General features: G+C 36.4%; 2 protein-coding genes across 2 annotated transcripts in view; one reads left to right on the top strand and one right to left on the bottom strand.

Annotated features, from left to right (window-relative positions):
- mtor (mechanistic target of rapamycin kinase) overlaps positions 1-18,210 on the bottom strand; it is a 277,311-nt gene that overhangs the window by 185,781 nt on the left and 73,320 nt on the right. The window contains exons 26-28 of the mRNA XM_039678643.2: positions 16,494-16,636; positions 16,165-16,327; positions 13,862-14,007 (exon numbers count right to left, since the gene is read on the bottom strand). Coding sequence (XP_039534577.1) covers positions 13,862-14,007; positions 16,165-16,327; positions 16,494-16,636 — 452 coding nt within the window. The remainder of the gene's footprint in view (positions 1-13,861; positions 14,008-16,164; positions 16,328-16,493; positions 16,637-18,210) is intronic.
- Positions 7,318-10,710, top strand: angptl7 (angiopoietin like 7). The gene is made up of 5 exons (XM_039678641.2): positions 7,318-7,904; positions 9,338-9,438; positions 9,523-9,717; positions 9,865-10,060; positions 10,141-10,710. The coding sequence occupies exons 1-5, from the start codon at positions 7,535-7,537 to the stop codon at positions 10,308-10,310; spliced, it is 1,032 nt and encodes a 343-aa protein (XP_039534575.1). The 5' UTR covers positions 7,318-7,534; the 3' UTR covers positions 10,311-10,710.

Genomic DNA, 18,210 nt, shown 5'->3' with positions numbered 1-18,210 from the left:
GTCTATGGTGGGTAGAAAAAAATTGTCAGCAGCATCAAAAAAACAAACAAAAAAACATTTGTCCGCTCTACTCCTGACCGGATGTCTAGCATAGCCTACCAATAATGTCAAAAATATGATGTGCAGTATGGGTGGAGCAAATCCCAAATACGGTATTCGGAAAGGCACAAATAAAGTGTTTTTACGAATATTTATTTCGAACAAATACTTGAAAAACTATTTGTATTCGGGAACAATAAAAACTTTATATAAAAAAAGATACGTTTCCTCACGAGAACGAGGCCCATTGCTTAAATGTCTTGATGACATAAAGGCCTGGATGGCTCTAAACTTTTTAAGTTTTAACGAAAGTAAGACAAGTGATGTTTTTTGGTGGTACCTCTGAAACCCCCTGTGTCAATCTGGGTCCCTTGAGTCAATATATTAAGCCAACAGTCACAAATCTAGGGGTTAAAATTGACCCTGACCTGAAGCTGGACAGACAGATACGGTCAGTGGTTAAAACAGTTTTTTTTTTTTTTTTTCAATTGAGGCAAATTGGCCAAAATCAATCCATTTCTTTCAAAGCAGCATTTTGAGACAGTAATCCACGCCTTTGTTACCACTCGGTTGGATTACTGTAATGCACTTTATGTGGGGGTCAGTGGGTCCTCTATTGCTCGTCTTCAGATGGTGCAAAATGCTGCTGCACGTCTTTTAACTGGAACACGTAAATACGAGCACATTTCCCCTATTTTGTCCTCACTCCATTGGTTGCCTCTATATCATAGGATCCATTTTTAAGATTCTTTTATTTGTGTTTAAAGGTCTAAATGGTCTTGCTCCACCTTACATCTCGGAGCTGCTACACCCCTATATATAGGCCCACTCGTTCTCTCAGGTCAGCTGACCAACTGCTCCTAAATGTGCCTAAAACAAAGCGCAAGCTAAAAGGGGACCGTGCTTTTGCTGTAGCAGCTCCGAAATTGTGGAACGATCTACCTTTGAAAATTAGACAGGCATCATAGCATTGCCTGTTTTTAAGTCTCTTCTTAAAACCTATCTTTATTCTTTGGCTTTTGATAAGTTAAACTGAAAATCCAGGTTTGGTTATATTGATTTTATTGTTTCATTGTATGGTTGTGTAAGGCTTTTTATGTATGTATTGTTTTACTGTACTTGTCAGTCATGTAACTGATAATCCAGGTTTGGTTATATTGATTTTATTGTTTTATTCTATGGTTATGTAGGGCTTTTATATATGTATTGTTTTTACTGTACAGCACTTTGTGTCCAAATTTTTTGGGGAATCTAAAGTGCTCTTATAAATAAATCTTGCTTGCTTGCTTGCTTGAGAACGCAATGCGCGAGTTGAGTGAGTGACGTTCAGGAAGAGGTGACTGACACAGGCTGCTCCACAGCAACAGAGAGGGCTCGGCTGAGCGGAAAAACACTTAACTGCATCACTATTTTGTTGAATAGATTTTTGTACCTTAACTGGGTTCAGAAGGCAGTTAATAACATTCAGGAAGCGGAGTTTGATCGGGAGATTATTCCAGTAGGCTACGCTGCCTTCGTGATGAACATGACTGCAGACTACATGAAATCAATATCCAGATTTCTTTTTTTTTATGTGAATTTAAATAGAAATATGTGTAGCAGATTTACTGCTTTTGAACACTTTTCCAGTGGCATGCTGTGTTTTAATGTTTTAACTACAGCGAGGATACAGCGCCTGATAATTCTGCAAATTGTGTTCTAACTAGCAAAACTCATGTTCTGAGAAAATATTATGATTTTTTATTAAATTATGAAATATTATAAAAAATATCACTGTATTTGAACAATAGAATTTGAAGGAAATAACTCTTCTTTGAAAACTTTCTCTGAAAAGTATTTTACACAAATTTGATTTGATTACTCTAAAACAAGACAAGGATACTGAATGATTTTAGCAAAGTAATGTGATGGCACAAATTGCATTTTTAGTCAGTATCTTATATTTTCCTAATATCTTGTATCGTTAAACATGGTAACACATTGATGGGAATATTTATATGGAAATGACATGCAGAGGCATGGTAAGCTCCATATATGGTAATTTTGCAGAAGAGATGGAGTGGAGGTGCATGAAGCTGAAAAAAGCTGCACCAACCTCAAAGTGGTTTCAACAGAAAAATTTGACATTTCAGAATTGGCACAAGCATTACCCAATGGGTCAGTATACAAACATACATGACAGTGAAATGCTGAGGGTCAGTCTGCAGATGTCTGGCTGAGGATGTGAAGATAATAATCTTGATTAATTTCCTGGTAAAATACTCACAGATGTGCAGACTCTGAAAATAAATTGTTGCATGATGTTTGGAAATAAGCAAGACAAAGCGACAGGCGTTTTGACGTCAACACCTCCAGACTGTTTATGTCATTCATTTGGTAATAAATGTGGGGTGTCAAGAGAATCTCTAGCGCCATCTGTTCCACTGTTAATGGTGATGTGAACAGATACACTGTGAACAGCTACAGAAACATTTTTTTTCAATATATATATATATATATATATATATATATATATTTAAAGGGGAGCTAAAGCATAATTCAAGTGTTGTGTTTTGGGATGTACCAATGCACATAAGAGTCTCCACAGACTCCATAGACAATCTGACCCCGTTTACACCTTTTTTTTTTTTTTTTTTTAACCTTTATTTATCCAGGTAAAATGTTTGAGAACCACTTCTCATTTACAAACATGACCTGGCCAAGAGGCTACAGGAAAAAATAAGAACATAATGTACAGCTGTACATAGTCAAACACATAACACCTGGTATTAAAATGCGATCTGTATCCAAATAAGTTATCCGGATAATAAAAAATGCATGTTAATGCAAGGTGTAAACGCGTTGTGATCGGATCGTGATCGGATCTGCCTGACCACATCTGGAGGTAGTCTGGCTCGCATTGTGTCCGGATCTTTACTAGGTGTAAACGCAATCTGGTTGTTGAAACCACATATGTATAGTAACACATATGTTACTCCTCCCAAAAATGCTAAAAAATAAACGAGTGAGAGCGTGTTATATAGGCTATAGGTCATGTTATAGCCTAGTCAGATGCGACACGCATCACCGCAGATGAGCAGCTGAGCGTCTATTCAACGTGCAAACATCGCAAATAAAAGTGAAAGTAAGTCAAAGACGCAGTTAACACATCTTCAAGTAAAGAAACGAAATTATCTTACCAGGCCTGTTGCCACTCTCTCTTATTGATGTCTCTGATTTGGAAATTAGCTGATGATCAATAAAATGCCGCTCAGATCTGTTGCTTTTGGTGGCGTGCAATCCAATAAATCTGCATATAACGCAGGAGGTGAAGATCGGATTTATATCCGTTTTGCAAAAACACATTTATGTGGCCAGGTGTAAATGGAATCAGTACTTATTATCCGGATAACTTATCTGGATACAGATCGCATTTTAATACCAGGTGTAAATGGGGTCTCTGAGTCACAATAGACTTCATGATTGCGCCAATCATTTTGCGCTGGACTGCTTCACAAACAGGGGTCATTTCAAAGCTGGATTTTCAAAAAGGTTGATTTAGAAAGATGGGTCGAAACCAACGCTTTGTGCGCAAACTTCAGATCCAGAAAAAGTAAGTATCACACGTCATATGTAGTGAGTCCTTTCAAATTGCCCTTTGAAAGAGCTTGTTGGCTCAGCTAATGTTGCTTAAACTAGTTAAAAATTGCACATGAACACCGCTTGAAGTCGCCCAATTGAATGTGACGAACTCGTAATCACGTCTTCGGAAGTAGAAATTATGAAATTTCTGATAGCACGTGAAGGCACCAGGAAACCATAGCTATTAATTGGTCCCCTTTAAGTTTAGTTTTTATGAGTTAAGTTAAGGATACGTTTTGATAGTTTGAAGCTTCAGAGGCAGATAGCTGGATAGGTTTGTGACTTGAAAGATAAAAATGCAGCTCTTTAACCCGAGTACATTTCAGGGGTACTGAAGAACATTAATTAGCAGACACTTGGGGTCTCACAACAGTCTGAAGCTCACCAAAACTGCTGGGAAAACATCTGGATGCCTGGCTGTGGCCTATGGCAATCAGACAACATCCTCATTGACTTCAGCTGTGCTAATAGTACCTTTGAGTTGTGGAGCACATTCCTGAATATTTTCTGCAATAAAATCTATTCAAAAACAAATCTGCTTTACTCTTTTAAAAAACGTACAACATACAAAATTGAATGAAGATGATAATCCTGTTATGTACACACAGTGCGTAGATGTGTACATATAGCTCATTATAAGACAGGTGAAAAAGGGTTAAGCACAATAAAAATTTTTTTTTTTGGAGTCAGCTCCCTGACATCTGTTTTCTTTTGTTGTCTGAACCAGAGGGAACATCAACCTGTGATCAGTGTTGCCACGATACCAATATTTCAGTAGTCGGTACCAATACCAGTAAAATTCCATGGTTATCTGTAATGCGACCATAGCATATTTTTTAACGGTTTCGAAAATATATTAAATTAAATGTAAATTATTAACGTTAATAATAATTGACAATAATATTAATAATACATTAATTTGTAATACAGCCCTTTTTATACATATTTATAAGTAAACACTGCTTCATAACGGTTAAGTGAAAAGTCAGTAATAAAATAAAGAACAAAGTTTTTCTTCACATATAAACATTGATCAGAAAACATAAACAGAAGATAACAAACGTCATTGGTTCTTGCACGTCAAGCAAGCATGCTTGGGCTTTCGTTAACCACAACTAATTTAGCACGCAAAATATCTAACGGGACAACTCAGGATTCTCTCCAAAGCCCTGTCATCAAAATCACTTGTTTGCTCCCTCAATTGAGAATACAATATTTGATTATTGGTTTGAAAAAGGAATTCATAGCTTTACAGACATATTTATTGCTAAAGTATTTCCATCATTTGAGCAGGTACAAAATAAATACATATCTCTTTGACATTAAAAAAAAACATGCCAGTGCAAAACTTCCATTCTATCCTAACTCTCCAAACTAATCCATAATGGAAATGATACTTATGCGCAATCCCTACAATAGAGGAGGTATCTCTTGAGAAGCTATTTCAGTTGACAAGTGCATCAACTTTAGAACACTTAAAATTTGCCTGGGAGGATGATTTATGATTTGAGATTGCAAAGGGAAAATTAAACAGATATACTGTAAGGCTCATCGGTGTGTGCAAGACATGGCTTCATACAATTGAAAGTAATACATCAGTTACATAAGTCTAAACAAAAACTTAAGGATATTTCCAGATGTAGCCCCTTTGTGTAACATGGCTTGCACCGGCATCATTAGCTCATTCAGTGTGTTTTCAATAAAACAGAACAGTGTTTATGTGAAGAATACTGCAAAGGCTTATTGATTTAGATCCCCTGATGGTGGTTTTAGGAATTGAGTCAAATTTAGTTAAAAACAGTGCAGAACATAGAATGTTTTTATTCGTCAATCTACTCTGGAGTTTATATTACTTAAAAAAAAAAAAAAGCTACACTAAAACATAAATCTGATAAGGGATAATGAAATATTTCGTGTTAAGGAAAATTATATTCACCATGAAAACGAAAGAATGGTGAAAGTTAAATTAGTCACATTGTTGTCACATTAGTACACGTAATAAGCAAACTAAGAAAAGGAATAAATGAACAAATAGAATGTTGAGGTCCATTAACTCATTTTATGAAAATAGGTGTCCGAAATCTTGCCTTAATTTAACTGAAAATTTCATGTCAGTAACTTTTTTAATCAGTGAACAGTCCTTTTGTCTGTATAGTGCTCTAGTTTATTATATTGAAATCTCTACATGCATAAAGATAAAGATATTATAAACATTAACATCATGATTGTCTGTAAAGCACTTTTAAAATTATAAGTTAATATATGCATAATAAGTAGTTATATTTTTAATTATTAGAAGTTATAAGCCATACAAATAAAATCAACATGGCTTTACAATAACAAAACAGAAGTTTCAGCAAAAGTATGGATCGTGGCTCAAGACAGGATTGATAACAAGGATGTCAATTGGAAAATTAAGCAGTCCGATTTTTTGTGGTACATTAATGTGGTCCCGTATTATGCCCCTTTTCACAAGATGTAAAATAAGTCCCCAGAATGTGTATGTGAAGTTTCAGCTCAAAATAACCAACAGATCATTTTTATAGCATGTTTAAATTGTCATTTTTTGGGGCTCAGAAAAACGCGCAGTTTTAGTGTGTGCCCTTTAAATGCAAATAAGCTGCTGCTACCGGCACAGGGGGCGGAGCTTCATGAGCTCGCGCTCAGTCTCTCAGGACAATTTCATCTCACGGAATGATATCAGAAACTCTCAGTAACGGTGTTCATTTCGCGTCGGACAATAATGCCTACAGAGTCAGAGTGCTGTATAGAGATGGAACAGGTATAGTTTAGTAGTTTAATTACGGTTATTATAACGTATTTGTCATCTGCTTGTATGTATTTTTTATTAATAGCCTACAAGTCTGCTGTTTCGGACCAGGTCCGAATGATGATCAAACAAACTGATGAGTTTAATAAAGTTTATTGTACATCACACAAAAGATAAAGCGTCAGTTTCACTTCAGAAAATCGCCGTAAGAGCTGAGTAAACACAGTAAGTTATAAGAAGTGCGCAAGTTGAGGGAGTTGAGGGAGCATTCCTGTGGGCGGACGTTAGTCAAAAAACTGTTCTACTGACGTCATTAAAGACGGAAGTAGAGGGATGCAGTCCAAACGAGCCGCTCGATGTTGGCTACTTCTGTTCTTCTAAAATATCTTGCTTGGCATTGAACTTAAAGTATAAATAATATCTGTAAAATTATAAAGCTCAAACAACAACATTACACACTAACTAAAGTTTGAAACATGGGATCACGAAGAACGGGACCTTTAAGTTAAGTCAAGTCAAGTCACACTCTAAAAAATGCTGGGTTGTTTTAACCCAATTCTGAAAAATTAAAAGAATGAAAGACTCTCACAAGTCTTCCTATTTGATAAGAGGAGGTCACACAGAAAACTACTTTTCTTTAAAAGAACAGTGTATGACCTTCACAGAACAAAGAGTCTTCATGCAATCTTCAGTTTACAAATAAAGCATTGTGCATTGCATTGCACACGTGTTGACGGGTGGGACCAGACAAAAGGCAGAGGAAATTTTTTTTACAAGGGGGAGAGGGTGGGGAGGGCCGAGTGGTGGTAGGTGGTGGGGGGGGGGGGTCAATGACTGTGGGCCTGACCATAAGGGGAGGGCACAGCACACGTGAAAAAATATTTAAGCTGCATCCGATGCAGACCCTCAGTGTGAGCAGACATTCGATTCAGAACAGAAAAGAAAAGACTTGCCTGGAAAATATTCTACAGTTCTACAGAGTTCTTCTTAAATTTTCCTTGTGTCACTAAAATCTGAAAAAAATTAAAAAGAGCAACACAGCCAGGATCAATCAACATCTTCCTCAAAGCAAGAGCACTCAAACTTTCTCCACGCATAAGAATAATGAAAAGCAAGAAGATGACAGCTACAGCATTGCCTCTTTTACTTCTAGTCCTGGGTCACACGATGGCTCAGGGTGGCCTCAAGAAGAACTTAGCAACAACGAAACCGGCAAAACCAGCACAATGCTGCGATGAGGTGCGCTCCCTGAAGGTCCAGGTGGCCAATCTGAGCAGCATGTTGGAAGAAATGAACAAGAAACAGGAGTCTGATCTTATGAAGGTTGTGCGGCAGATGATGGAGCTGGAAAAGCACAACCAGCAGCATGAAGCCCGTGTCACAGAGGCCGAGAGCAAATATTCAGAAATCTACAATCAGATTGAAATCATGCAGCTGCAGGCAGCCCAGTCTGCCCCACAGCAGAGCACCTCAGGTGAGTCTTGACACAACTCAACATTTGCTTGAAAGCTTTTTTTCAAGCACACACCATGTGTTATTCTACTCTCTGCAGGGTCACAGGTCACATATGCTGGTTGTTGACATACCTCATAGTGTCAGTGATTGTCCTCTAAAGTCATGGGATAATGTAGCCCACCTACTTAGAATGTGAGATTTGCTATGTTAAAGATTGTAAATATGGCTTGGGCAATCTATGTTTAAGTATGGTACCCTGGATGTTCATTAACCAGAAATTATTCATAATAAAAAAAATAATGAATAAATGGAGGTTGGAGCAGGCTTCACTCAAAGTCTATATCTCAAACTGTTCTAAGAGTGCTGGCCCAATAATGACAATTCATGTATGGAAGAGAGAGGCCGCACTTTGCATATATAGTTTTATTATACACAAACGCGTTTCGGCGCGTGCCTTCTTCAGTGTGCGTTCAGTGCGCAAACGCGTTTGTGTATAATAAAACTATATATGCAAAGTGCGGCCTCTCTCTTCCATAATAAAAAAAATAAGCCATATTTCCTGGCAAAATCAAGCAAGAAATAACAGAAGACTGTTGTTGTACTATTCTCTTCATTTAGACCATGTCATTGAACTTAAATGACATTGGCAGCCATTGACAACTTGCTCTCCAACTCGCTGCACACTGTATAGGTAATAGAGGGTTGTATCTGAATTCATCTTTGCCATCAAGTCTTTCCAGCATAACTACTTTACCAAATTGTACTTTGGAAGCAGACCTCTACTTTGGAATGAAGGATAACAGCTCTAGTATCCTGGTACACTATCCAGTAAACATCAAGATTACAGAAAAGTGTAGTGTACTATAAAGACAAAAAACAAAGGTTTGTGTAGTTTTATCCGGACAGAATGCTTTAATGTATTTACATTGGAATTCTTCAGACACACGTTTCATTTGGAGAAACTTTAACATAGTTGTTCCAAAGCTGTGAAATGTCTGGGCAGCAGTTGGAGGTAATTAGTAGGTAATAATACAGGTTACCAAGTGCAGGAATGTCTGGCTTTCCAACAGTAGCCAAGTCACAGCAGGTAATGTGGGCTTCTTACTCTGAACCCACAAGAACAAAGAAGCCTTTTTCCTTCAAAACTATTAAGACTAATTCAAACCAGAAAGAGATGTTAAACGAAGCAAGTTGCAAAGCTGCAGTTTAAAACCCAATTAATTATTTGTCACGCTGTTTCCTTTTTACTAGCGGCAACTGCACACACAGTGAAGCTTTGTTAGGAATGTTTCAGAGACACATAGCCTAAAGTCAGCAGGAGTACACACTAAATTAAGATTCTTCAGTTGGTTTGAAGGTGGATCCTGATGGATGCCATTAGGGTTAAATTCTTTGTTTTTCAAAAGCACCTGGTTATTGAGACCCTAAACTAAGGAATTCTCCCTCCCTTAGATGCAATCTATGATTGCGCATCCCTATACAGCAGAAACTACAAAATATCTGGAGAGTATAAACTACCAAAAGATGAATTCCTTGGAACACCTGAACTAAATGTAAGTCTGAATCATAGTCTTAATTCAAGAAGAAACTTCAGTTTGAAAGAAGATTTGTCATTGATCCCTAGATTGTTTCTTCAGGTATATTGTGACATGGAAAACAATGGTGGTGGCTGGACTGTCATTCAGAGACGCAAGATTGGTCTGACAAGTTTTGACCGCGACTGGAAGCAGTACAAGACTGGTTTTGGTACAATCCGCGGTGACTTCTGGCTCGGCAACGAACAGATCTTCCGTCTGACCAGACAGCCCACAGTGCTGAGAATAGAGATGGAGGCAAGTATGCACCAAGCAGAACATCAAAATTAATGTGGAATCACACAAAGTAACACTTCATCCTCATTAAAAGTGATCTTAATATTAATCCATGAATAATGCTTAAAGCACGACATTAAATTACACATTCTTTTTATATTCTGCTAGGACTGGGAGGGTAAGACACGCTACGCTGAATACGGCTTCTTCACAGTGAGCAATGAGATGAACAGCTACAAGCTTTTCATTGCCAACTACAGCGGGAACGCTGGTGACTCTCTGCGTTACCACAATAATACCAACTTCAGCACTAAGAACAAAGACAATGACAAGTGTGTAGACAACTGCGCACAACTTCGCCACGGTAAAAAGAAACAACCACAAGACATGTTTCTGCTTTGCTAATGAACTTCATGTTTTAACCTTAACAGCTTTATTTCACAGGTGGATACTGGTACAACTGCTGCACTGACTCCAATCTGAATGGTGTGTTTCACCGCTATGGGTCACATACCAAGAATCCAGATGGCATCTCTTGGTATGGATGGCATGGACCAAACTACTCACTGAAACGAGTGGAGATGAAGATCCGGCCCCAGAGCTTTGTACCGTAAAGACTTTCCAAAACCAAACTTATGTTCCTGCTCACCACTAAACCTTGGATCAACATAATCTACAGCTTAAACTGGGCAAACATTTCAGGGGGAATGCATTTGTAATACAGAGTTTTGAATATGTGAAAAAAGATGTTTGATTGTGAATTGCATTTTATACAAGGTATTTATCTCTTAAATATTTTTATTTTCTTTAGCATTTTCTAGAAGATTTTATGCACATGATCATTGAGTAGAGCAAGACTTAGCAAAAGCAGATGTGAGTCATTCAGACAATATGTTCGATTTTTGTAAAATTACAAACAAATTGACAGTTCAGAGACATTACGGTAAATTCACTAGTAGAGTAAATGAACTCTGTAAAAAGTAAAATATTGAATGATTAATAAATTGTATTTAAAAAAAATTATTTCTGCTTTACCTAAATGATGTCTGTCTGCATTAGTGCAAAATGAACTAACACACAGTCAAAATTAGTGGTGACAAACATGAAAAATACAACGAAATACACAAAACAACAGTGAGATTGTCCCTAACTAGTAGTACAAAAAGTATTTCTCTGAACCTTCAAGAATGGCCACCCTATTCATTTGACTTTGTCAAGACCAGTTCACATAACTATAACAGGCCAAATAAGATGGAGCAAGCACTTTGGTTATGCAGATAGCATGGTCATAAACCTTCAAAGGGCAAACACAAAAATAAATAAAAGATTTAATTCAAAAAGCTAATAATGTGGTTGCTCATTATTAGCATTTTGAATGTAATCTTTACTTATTTTTATGCATCTTTATTATATATATTTTTTGCAAAGGTAAAAGGTGAAAACTCATGAAGAAACCACCACAGTGATTAAACTAAAAACATAACTCCATTAATTCCTTGCACGGACACTTAAAAGCTGGGTCAACATGAGCAGATTCCACATGACCATTTTAACTGATGCAGAATCTCTGGCCATTTTGTGAGGTCCAGATGAGGTTACACTTCCAGGAACTGTATGGCCTTGCATGACCTTTCAGTGCATTGGAGGACTTCCTGTGCCCAACTGCCTGACACACTTCATTTCTCAAAGCCGTTTTTCATGTCATATAAGACCTGGCATGAAACATTAGCTTAAGTTTTTTGCTTGTAAGCGTACAAATTTTGGGCTACCGTTTAACACTTACATGCAAAGCAAATTTGATCATCATCTTGCGCAGAAAAAAAATAAATGTACCAGAACAATATGCAAATGAGATCTGCCACTTACAGTATATAAAAATTATTTAAAAACACAAACGTTGAAAAGGAACCATTTACCATTTGATAACCCTCATGTCATTGCAGACCCTTATGATGTGTTTATAAATCTTGCAGATATATTACTTAGGCAATAAAACCTAGAAGTAAATTTCAAAAGACAACATTGCATCTTTTTTTTTACTGTGATCACATCATTATCATTTTACAAGCAAAAAAATTTTTATTATGTATATGTGGTTAAAACGAGTGTCAAAGAGTGACTCTCTGAGCTGCAGAGAGTGAGTGGAAGCGGGGTAAATTTGTATATTCATAGAACCGCTTATACTAAATAAGGCACGGGTGAAGAGTTACATTCAAGCTATTTTAAGGTATAAAGATTTTTTTTTTTCAAGGAAAAAAATTTGAAATACAGTATGTCATTTTGATTATCAAATATGATTTTTGAGGGATAAATTATTGGACTTTAAGGCATATACTGACAACTAAAATCAATTTTAAGGGGCATATGACCTTTTTAAAAACTCAAAGAGGAGAGAGAACAGTGTACAAAAGTTTGAATGAGAGATGCAGTTTACAGCTTTCTTATTCTTGCTTTTAACATTTATTTCACACTGGTCTTTTTTTATGAATCATTACATGATTAAAACATTAAAATATAGAGAGAATATTATATACGTGAATTTTGCAAAAAAAATGTTAAAAGTTAATTGTTAAAAAATATTCAAATTATTCTACACAATTTGGTAATCACCTGAACATGGTATCTACAGGGCTTAAAAATCGATTTTTAGGCTTTTAAGACCTTTTTCAAGATCTGCACAAGTAAAATGAATACCGTACTAGGGGGGAGAACAGGGTTTATGGTAACATTCCTAAACCATAAAATTACTGTAAAATTATGATTTAAACATCTTTTCTAATATATATATATATATATTAGTGCAGTCAAACGATTAAAATATTTAATCGCATTAATGTCATAGTTAACTCGCGATTAATCGCACATTTTTATCTATTCTAAATGTCTTTTGATTTCTTTGTCACATTATTTTTTTCTCATTTTAATGCTCTTATCAACATGGGAAAGTGGATTGGCTTGTTTAGTGCAAATGTTTTTTTAAATTATTATTATTGAAAATAACATTGGAATAGTGTTCAATTTCACACTAACATATACAAATAATCTCTCACACAATGTAACACTGTCTATCAATAAAAGGGTGAAAGAAATACTGACGAGGTCCTGATATTGGCGAGGGGGTGGAGAATTCGCATCATCTGTGTGTGTGTGTGTGTGTGTGTGTGTGTTTGCTTGGCTATCATCAAGTGGTGTTTCGGACGTGCTGCAATGATGATAGCTCAGTTCACAACGACAAAACACACAGATCACTTGGTCTTGTTAATGGGACAATTTGGCAACTTTTTAAAAGTAAACTTTCCATTCAGTATCTTAGGGCATACATTTCGGCGTCTCGCGCTCGTCATCCACTCAAAACGTTACCTCGCAAGCCGAAACGAGTGTGTGCGCAACAAAACGTCCTCGCGCTGCGCTCTGAACCCATTCATTTCAATTGTTTTGTTGCTTCTTCGACCAAAGCACAAGCAGATCTAGCTAGACCGTAAACGAAACAGGCACGCTGCAAACACACGTTTCGGCTTGCGAGACTGCTTTGAGTGGATGACGAACGCGAGACGCAGAAATGGATCAGGACGCATGCCGCGTCCTGTTGCAAAAGCATGTGAAAAAACGACAAAGTTTGCTAGGACAAAAAGACCGTTAATCGCGCGATAAAAAAAATAACGCCGTTAGGGGTTTGCGTTAACACCAAGTCAGTTAATAACGCGTTAAACTGACAGCCCTAATATATATATGTGTATATATATATATATATATATATATATATATATATATATATATAATACATTTTGTAATTACACCAATGCTACTCTATCAAATTTATTTCAATTTTAATTTAAGCACTGTCAAGGACCTACTGTACGTTGGTTTTCACATACTATCCAGTCCTTGAATCCATGTATCAGAAATTTAAGGACTTTTTAAATACTTTCAAGAAGCATGTGAACCCTGAACTGACAAAAAATTAAATAAATAAATAAATAAACTTTCATAACGCTGAAATAATAGAGCAATTGTATAAACTTTTAGGTGCTGTCTGACACGGTCATTCTTCAAACATGCAGAGGACCTAAAGAGAATGTTTGCCAATTTGGGAAATTAATTATACATGTGGCAGAGAAGCTTATTTATTTCGAGGACAAATTGGGATATACTTTAAGTTTCCTACCTGATCAGAGATTCTAAAATGAGCGGTGAAGGGCCCTTTTGAAACTCAAGTTCCTTGTAGTGCAGGGCCTTTGCGTAGGCCCGACATTTAGCAGCTCTCTCCCCCAGCAGAACAATTCCATTGTCATCTCTCAAAGGAAGTGGGCCCTGAAAAAATAAAGAAAAGAAAAATTTTGGATATAGAAGAGATGAACTGAATGGAATAGCATATTAAACAGGCCGAAACTGAGCATCTAGCCCTGAAACTGCTGGAATAAAACTGAACAAATGTACCATTCATTCAGACTTCAACACAATGAGATCATTCTAAATATGGAAAAGAAATGTAATCGCCCAAAGTGCACAGGAGAAGAACAAACTATAGTACTCCTTTCGGGCTTGATTTGTGCGGTAAAAAATAAATGATGTATATTTATTAACATGAATGACCTCTCTGGATAGGATATATAAATTAGGGTTTGTTCACATTTCTACCAATTAACTTTTGAGGGAAATATTACAACCTAATGTTCCATGAAATGTCTGTGTATACGTGCAAAATAAGAATAAAAAATCCATGTTCAAATTTCAAATCACAGCATATCTCAACTTATTAACAACAAGCTTTAATACAAAATAAACACTAACGCACAAGTAAGACGGTTAGATAAAATACTATCTCACCCTCAGAACTCCACTATGTAGCAATAAATTAACATACATTAATGGAATGCAACAATGTTAAATAAGTAAATAAAATTACCCAGTAACCCTGAAAGTATTGTAAAGTTACTAAGAAGATTTTGAAACAACTTTGCTTCTCATTGGATAATCATCAATCATCAACAAGATAATGTTGATTATCTTGAATTAAATTATTTGAATTAATTTTGAATATTTGAATTATTTGAATGAATCAAAAACCCCATTTGAATTAATCAAAAACAGTCAAGATTATCTTTTCATTTTTGCAATTTACACTGAAGTACAAACTGTAACTGTCACGCGTTACTCCATGACAGGGTCAGAAATTAAAATTTTCAGAAGGGGGCCCTTGCAATTGATTTCCAGGATCCAGGCAATTTTTATAATTTCCTGCGTTGTCTTTTATGTCAAATGTTTGAATTTAACCAATTACTTAAATCAATCAGAATACAATATAGACTCCTACCGATACATTTTTTTTATCATTAACATAAGCCATCTTTACACTGCAAAGGTGGAACAGAGGCTTCATCTGAAATAGCATAAATGTTTATTTACACAGATTGTTTAATGTTACTCATGAATTATAAAATTAACAGGAACTCATTACAGAATGATTATTGTCAATTAATGGTCTTGATATTGTACTAACGATTATTAATGTTGATTAATAGAATACATAAAAATGTTTTTGTGTTTGGGGAAACTGCACATCAAATTCTGGCTACACAGATAAAACAATCTAAGCATCAAACCATTTATTAATTATTTAAATACTTTTTAACAAAGACTTTACATAGTCTTGTCAGCAAGATAAATAACTATATTAACTGGAATAAACTGTATACAGAAAGGGAGTAGAGAATGTGACTGACCGTGAGGCCTATCATAACTTTGGTGTATAGCGTGATTTTAAGCACTCTCACAAACACTACTGTTAATATCACAGAAGGTGACTACATGAATCTCTTACATCGAATCTGCACTTTTTTGTTTATGATGGGAGGATTCACAATTTCTTTCAGTTAGAATTCAGTCAGAGAGAAAGAGAGTGCACTGAACAAAACTCATTGTTTCAGCGATGACTAATCTGAATGCCTCTGATTGGTCCTCAAGTTTATAAGCTCAACAGAAACATGTGTAATTAGTTTGCTCAGCGCTGCAAAACGAAATCTGATGGAACGCGGCAGTTAGATGGATTGAAACTTTCTGGCTTTATTTGTTTTGCCAAAACTTTTCCAGGCCTGAAAATTGCCATTTTGAAATTCCATGACTTTTCTAGGTTTTTCATAACTGTACAAACCCTGAGAATCATATTGCATTTAGTTTCAAATTTAGTTTTTTTTTAATTATTATTATTTAGTTTTGTTTTTTTCTTCAACTATCTTCAAGAAAAATCTTCAAGTAGCATTAATTTGCAAATGATATTAAGTGCATGAAGAGAATGCATGTTCTTTTTAGGACAGAAGTGTCCAAACTGTATTTATATATTTTCAGATGTTTTAAAAAGCCTTTACTCTCTTGGCTTGTAAGGTTAGTTATTTGACCAAACGTACGATGTGGATCAGACATTATGCCTAATGTCAAACGTCAATAGAGACAATAGACTTCTTTACTGACCTTATCACTGTGCTCCATGAATTCTGCAAGATTGAGCAGTGTCTGTGTGACCTCAGCAATATCCTGAGAAGTCAGAGCCAGCTCAATACTGCGTATCAGTTCATCCTGCTGGTCTTCACTCAGCTCTGACCAGCAGGACAAGAATGCAGCATTAAAAAGATCCCTGCAGAAAAGAGAAAATGTACACACAGGCTTTGATAATTGTGGAGGGTTATGTCCATTCAATAGTCTACATAGGTTTTTTTTTTCCTGTGGTATTGTCCAAACAACATATAGCAAAGATGGTTGTGCTGCTATCTAAGAACAGAGACAGAGGCGGGAGGGTTTACCTGGCAAGTGGTATGTATGTCTGTGCCAGAGACCAGCAGGAGCGCAGGGCAGGTGAGGATGATTCTTTTAGCAAGACCACACTGAGACGTCTCAACCATTCCAGCCAGTCATCTTTGGACACCTTTCTGGCTGCACCCCAAGCCTGCACAAAGCAGAAACAGGACTAATTAAAGCTGCAAGCAGCGATGAAAAGGGCCATCACATCCGTGCTATTCCCACCCGGTGGCTTTAGGAAGACAGAGCATGGTGGGCAATGTGCTTTTAATTAGGTAAATATAGGTGTAATATGTAGTATATGACACTTATAAAACATGTTAAATTTGGAGCGCATTGGGAATTGCATGCTTAAGTTACAACAACTTCCTCTTGCATGTATAGTATGTGTTAGCACTTAGCTAAGTGTTTTTTAGCATTGTAGTAAGTTGTTAGCATGTTTAGCATTTGGTGGCACTTTTTTATATGTTTATTGGGAGTCCAAAGCTGTGTTTAACATGTCCTTTCCTGTTGCCCGTAGGTGGCGCTATTGCTGTAACTAAATATTCTCATGTAGATGTGTTCAGGCCATGACTCTTATCAAACGTTTGAAGTTTGGGGCTGATTTGACATTCCATGGCTGAGTTAAAGCAAATTCCTATTTAATTGCAGTAATAGCTTTAACAGTTAGCTAAGTATTTGCTAACATGTTTTACAATGTTTCAAGTATGTTGTTAGCATGTTTAGCACTTGATGGCACTTATGTTATTAGGAGTCCACATCAGTGTTAAACTTGTCACTTCCTGTTGCCAGCAGGCGGCGCTGTGACTATTACATGTGTTTAAGAGATAACTTATCAAATGTGTGAAGTTAGGCGCAGATAGGACATTGACTTTTTGAGTAACAATTTATAATTGTTTCATTGAATTAGCATGCTTTAGCAATTAGCTAATATTGCTAGCATGTTTTAACATGTTTCTTGCGAGTTTAGAACTCAATGGCATTTTTAACATGTTGTTAGGACGGCATCAACGTGTAAAACATGTCACTTCCTGTTGCCTGTAGGTGGCGCTATTACTATAACTGAATATTCTCAAGTAGATATGTTCAGGACAGGACTCTTATCAAACGTGAAGTTTGGGGCAGATTTGACATTCCATGCCTGAGTTACAGAAAAGTCCTATTTCATTTGCTTTCAAGTTGCTAGCATGTTTAACACTTGCTGGCACTTTTTTTTATATGTTATTAGGAGTCCACAACAGTGTTAAACATGTTACTTCCTGTTGTCAGTAGATGGCGCTGTGACTGTAACTGAATATTAGCAGGCATATGTTCAGGACAGACCTGATATCAAACTTGTGAAGTTTGGGGCAGATTGGACATTGTAAGCCTGAGTTACAGCAACTTCCTGTTTCATGGAAAAACATTGAAATTAGTCATGCCACAGAGGACACACCCTTCGATGAAAACTCAAGATCTTCGCAATTTAATGTTGCAAAGATCTTAAGATTACACTCACCAAATTTGAAAATGATCGGATTAAAACTTTAGGAGGTGTTCATTAAAGTATGAGGCCTGAAAATGGCAAAAACTGCATAAAGATCAGAGAGGAAGATCAAAATGGCTGACTTCTTTTTGTTTTTAGGGGTACGCTCCAAGAGACTTTTTTGTAGGTATTGGGTCATTACATGCATGTACCTATTAGGAGTCCAGAACAGTGTTAAACGTCACTTCCTGTGGCGC

The sequence above is a fragment of the Pimephales promelas genome, chromosome 14 (genome assembly GCF_988280905.1).
Source record: "Pimephales promelas chromosome 14, fPimPro1.hap1.1, whole genome shotgun sequence".
In the NCBI taxonomy this organism is placed as follows: domain Eukaryota; kingdom Metazoa; phylum Chordata; class Actinopteri; order Cypriniformes; family Leuciscidae; genus Pimephales; species Pimephales promelas.
Note: the sequence above shows the minus strand (reverse complement) of the source record. Positions and strands in the feature narration are given on the sequence as shown.

What these genes read in the sequence shown, in the direction of transcription:
- angptl7 (XM_039678641.2), top strand. Translation starts at nt 7,535, where the DNA reads ATGAAAAGCAAGAAGATGACAGCTACAGCATTGCCTCTTTTACTTCTA. An exon ending in TTGGAACACCTGAACTAAAT is followed by an intron (nt 9,439 to 9,522) that starts GTAAGTCTGAAT and finishes TTGTTTCTTCAG; the next exon opens with GTATATTGTGACATGGAAAA. An exon ending in TGCTGAGAATAGAGATGGAG is followed by an intron (nt 9,718 to 9,864) that starts GCAAGTATGCAC and finishes ATATTCTGCTAG; the next exon opens with GACTGGGAGGGTAAGACACG.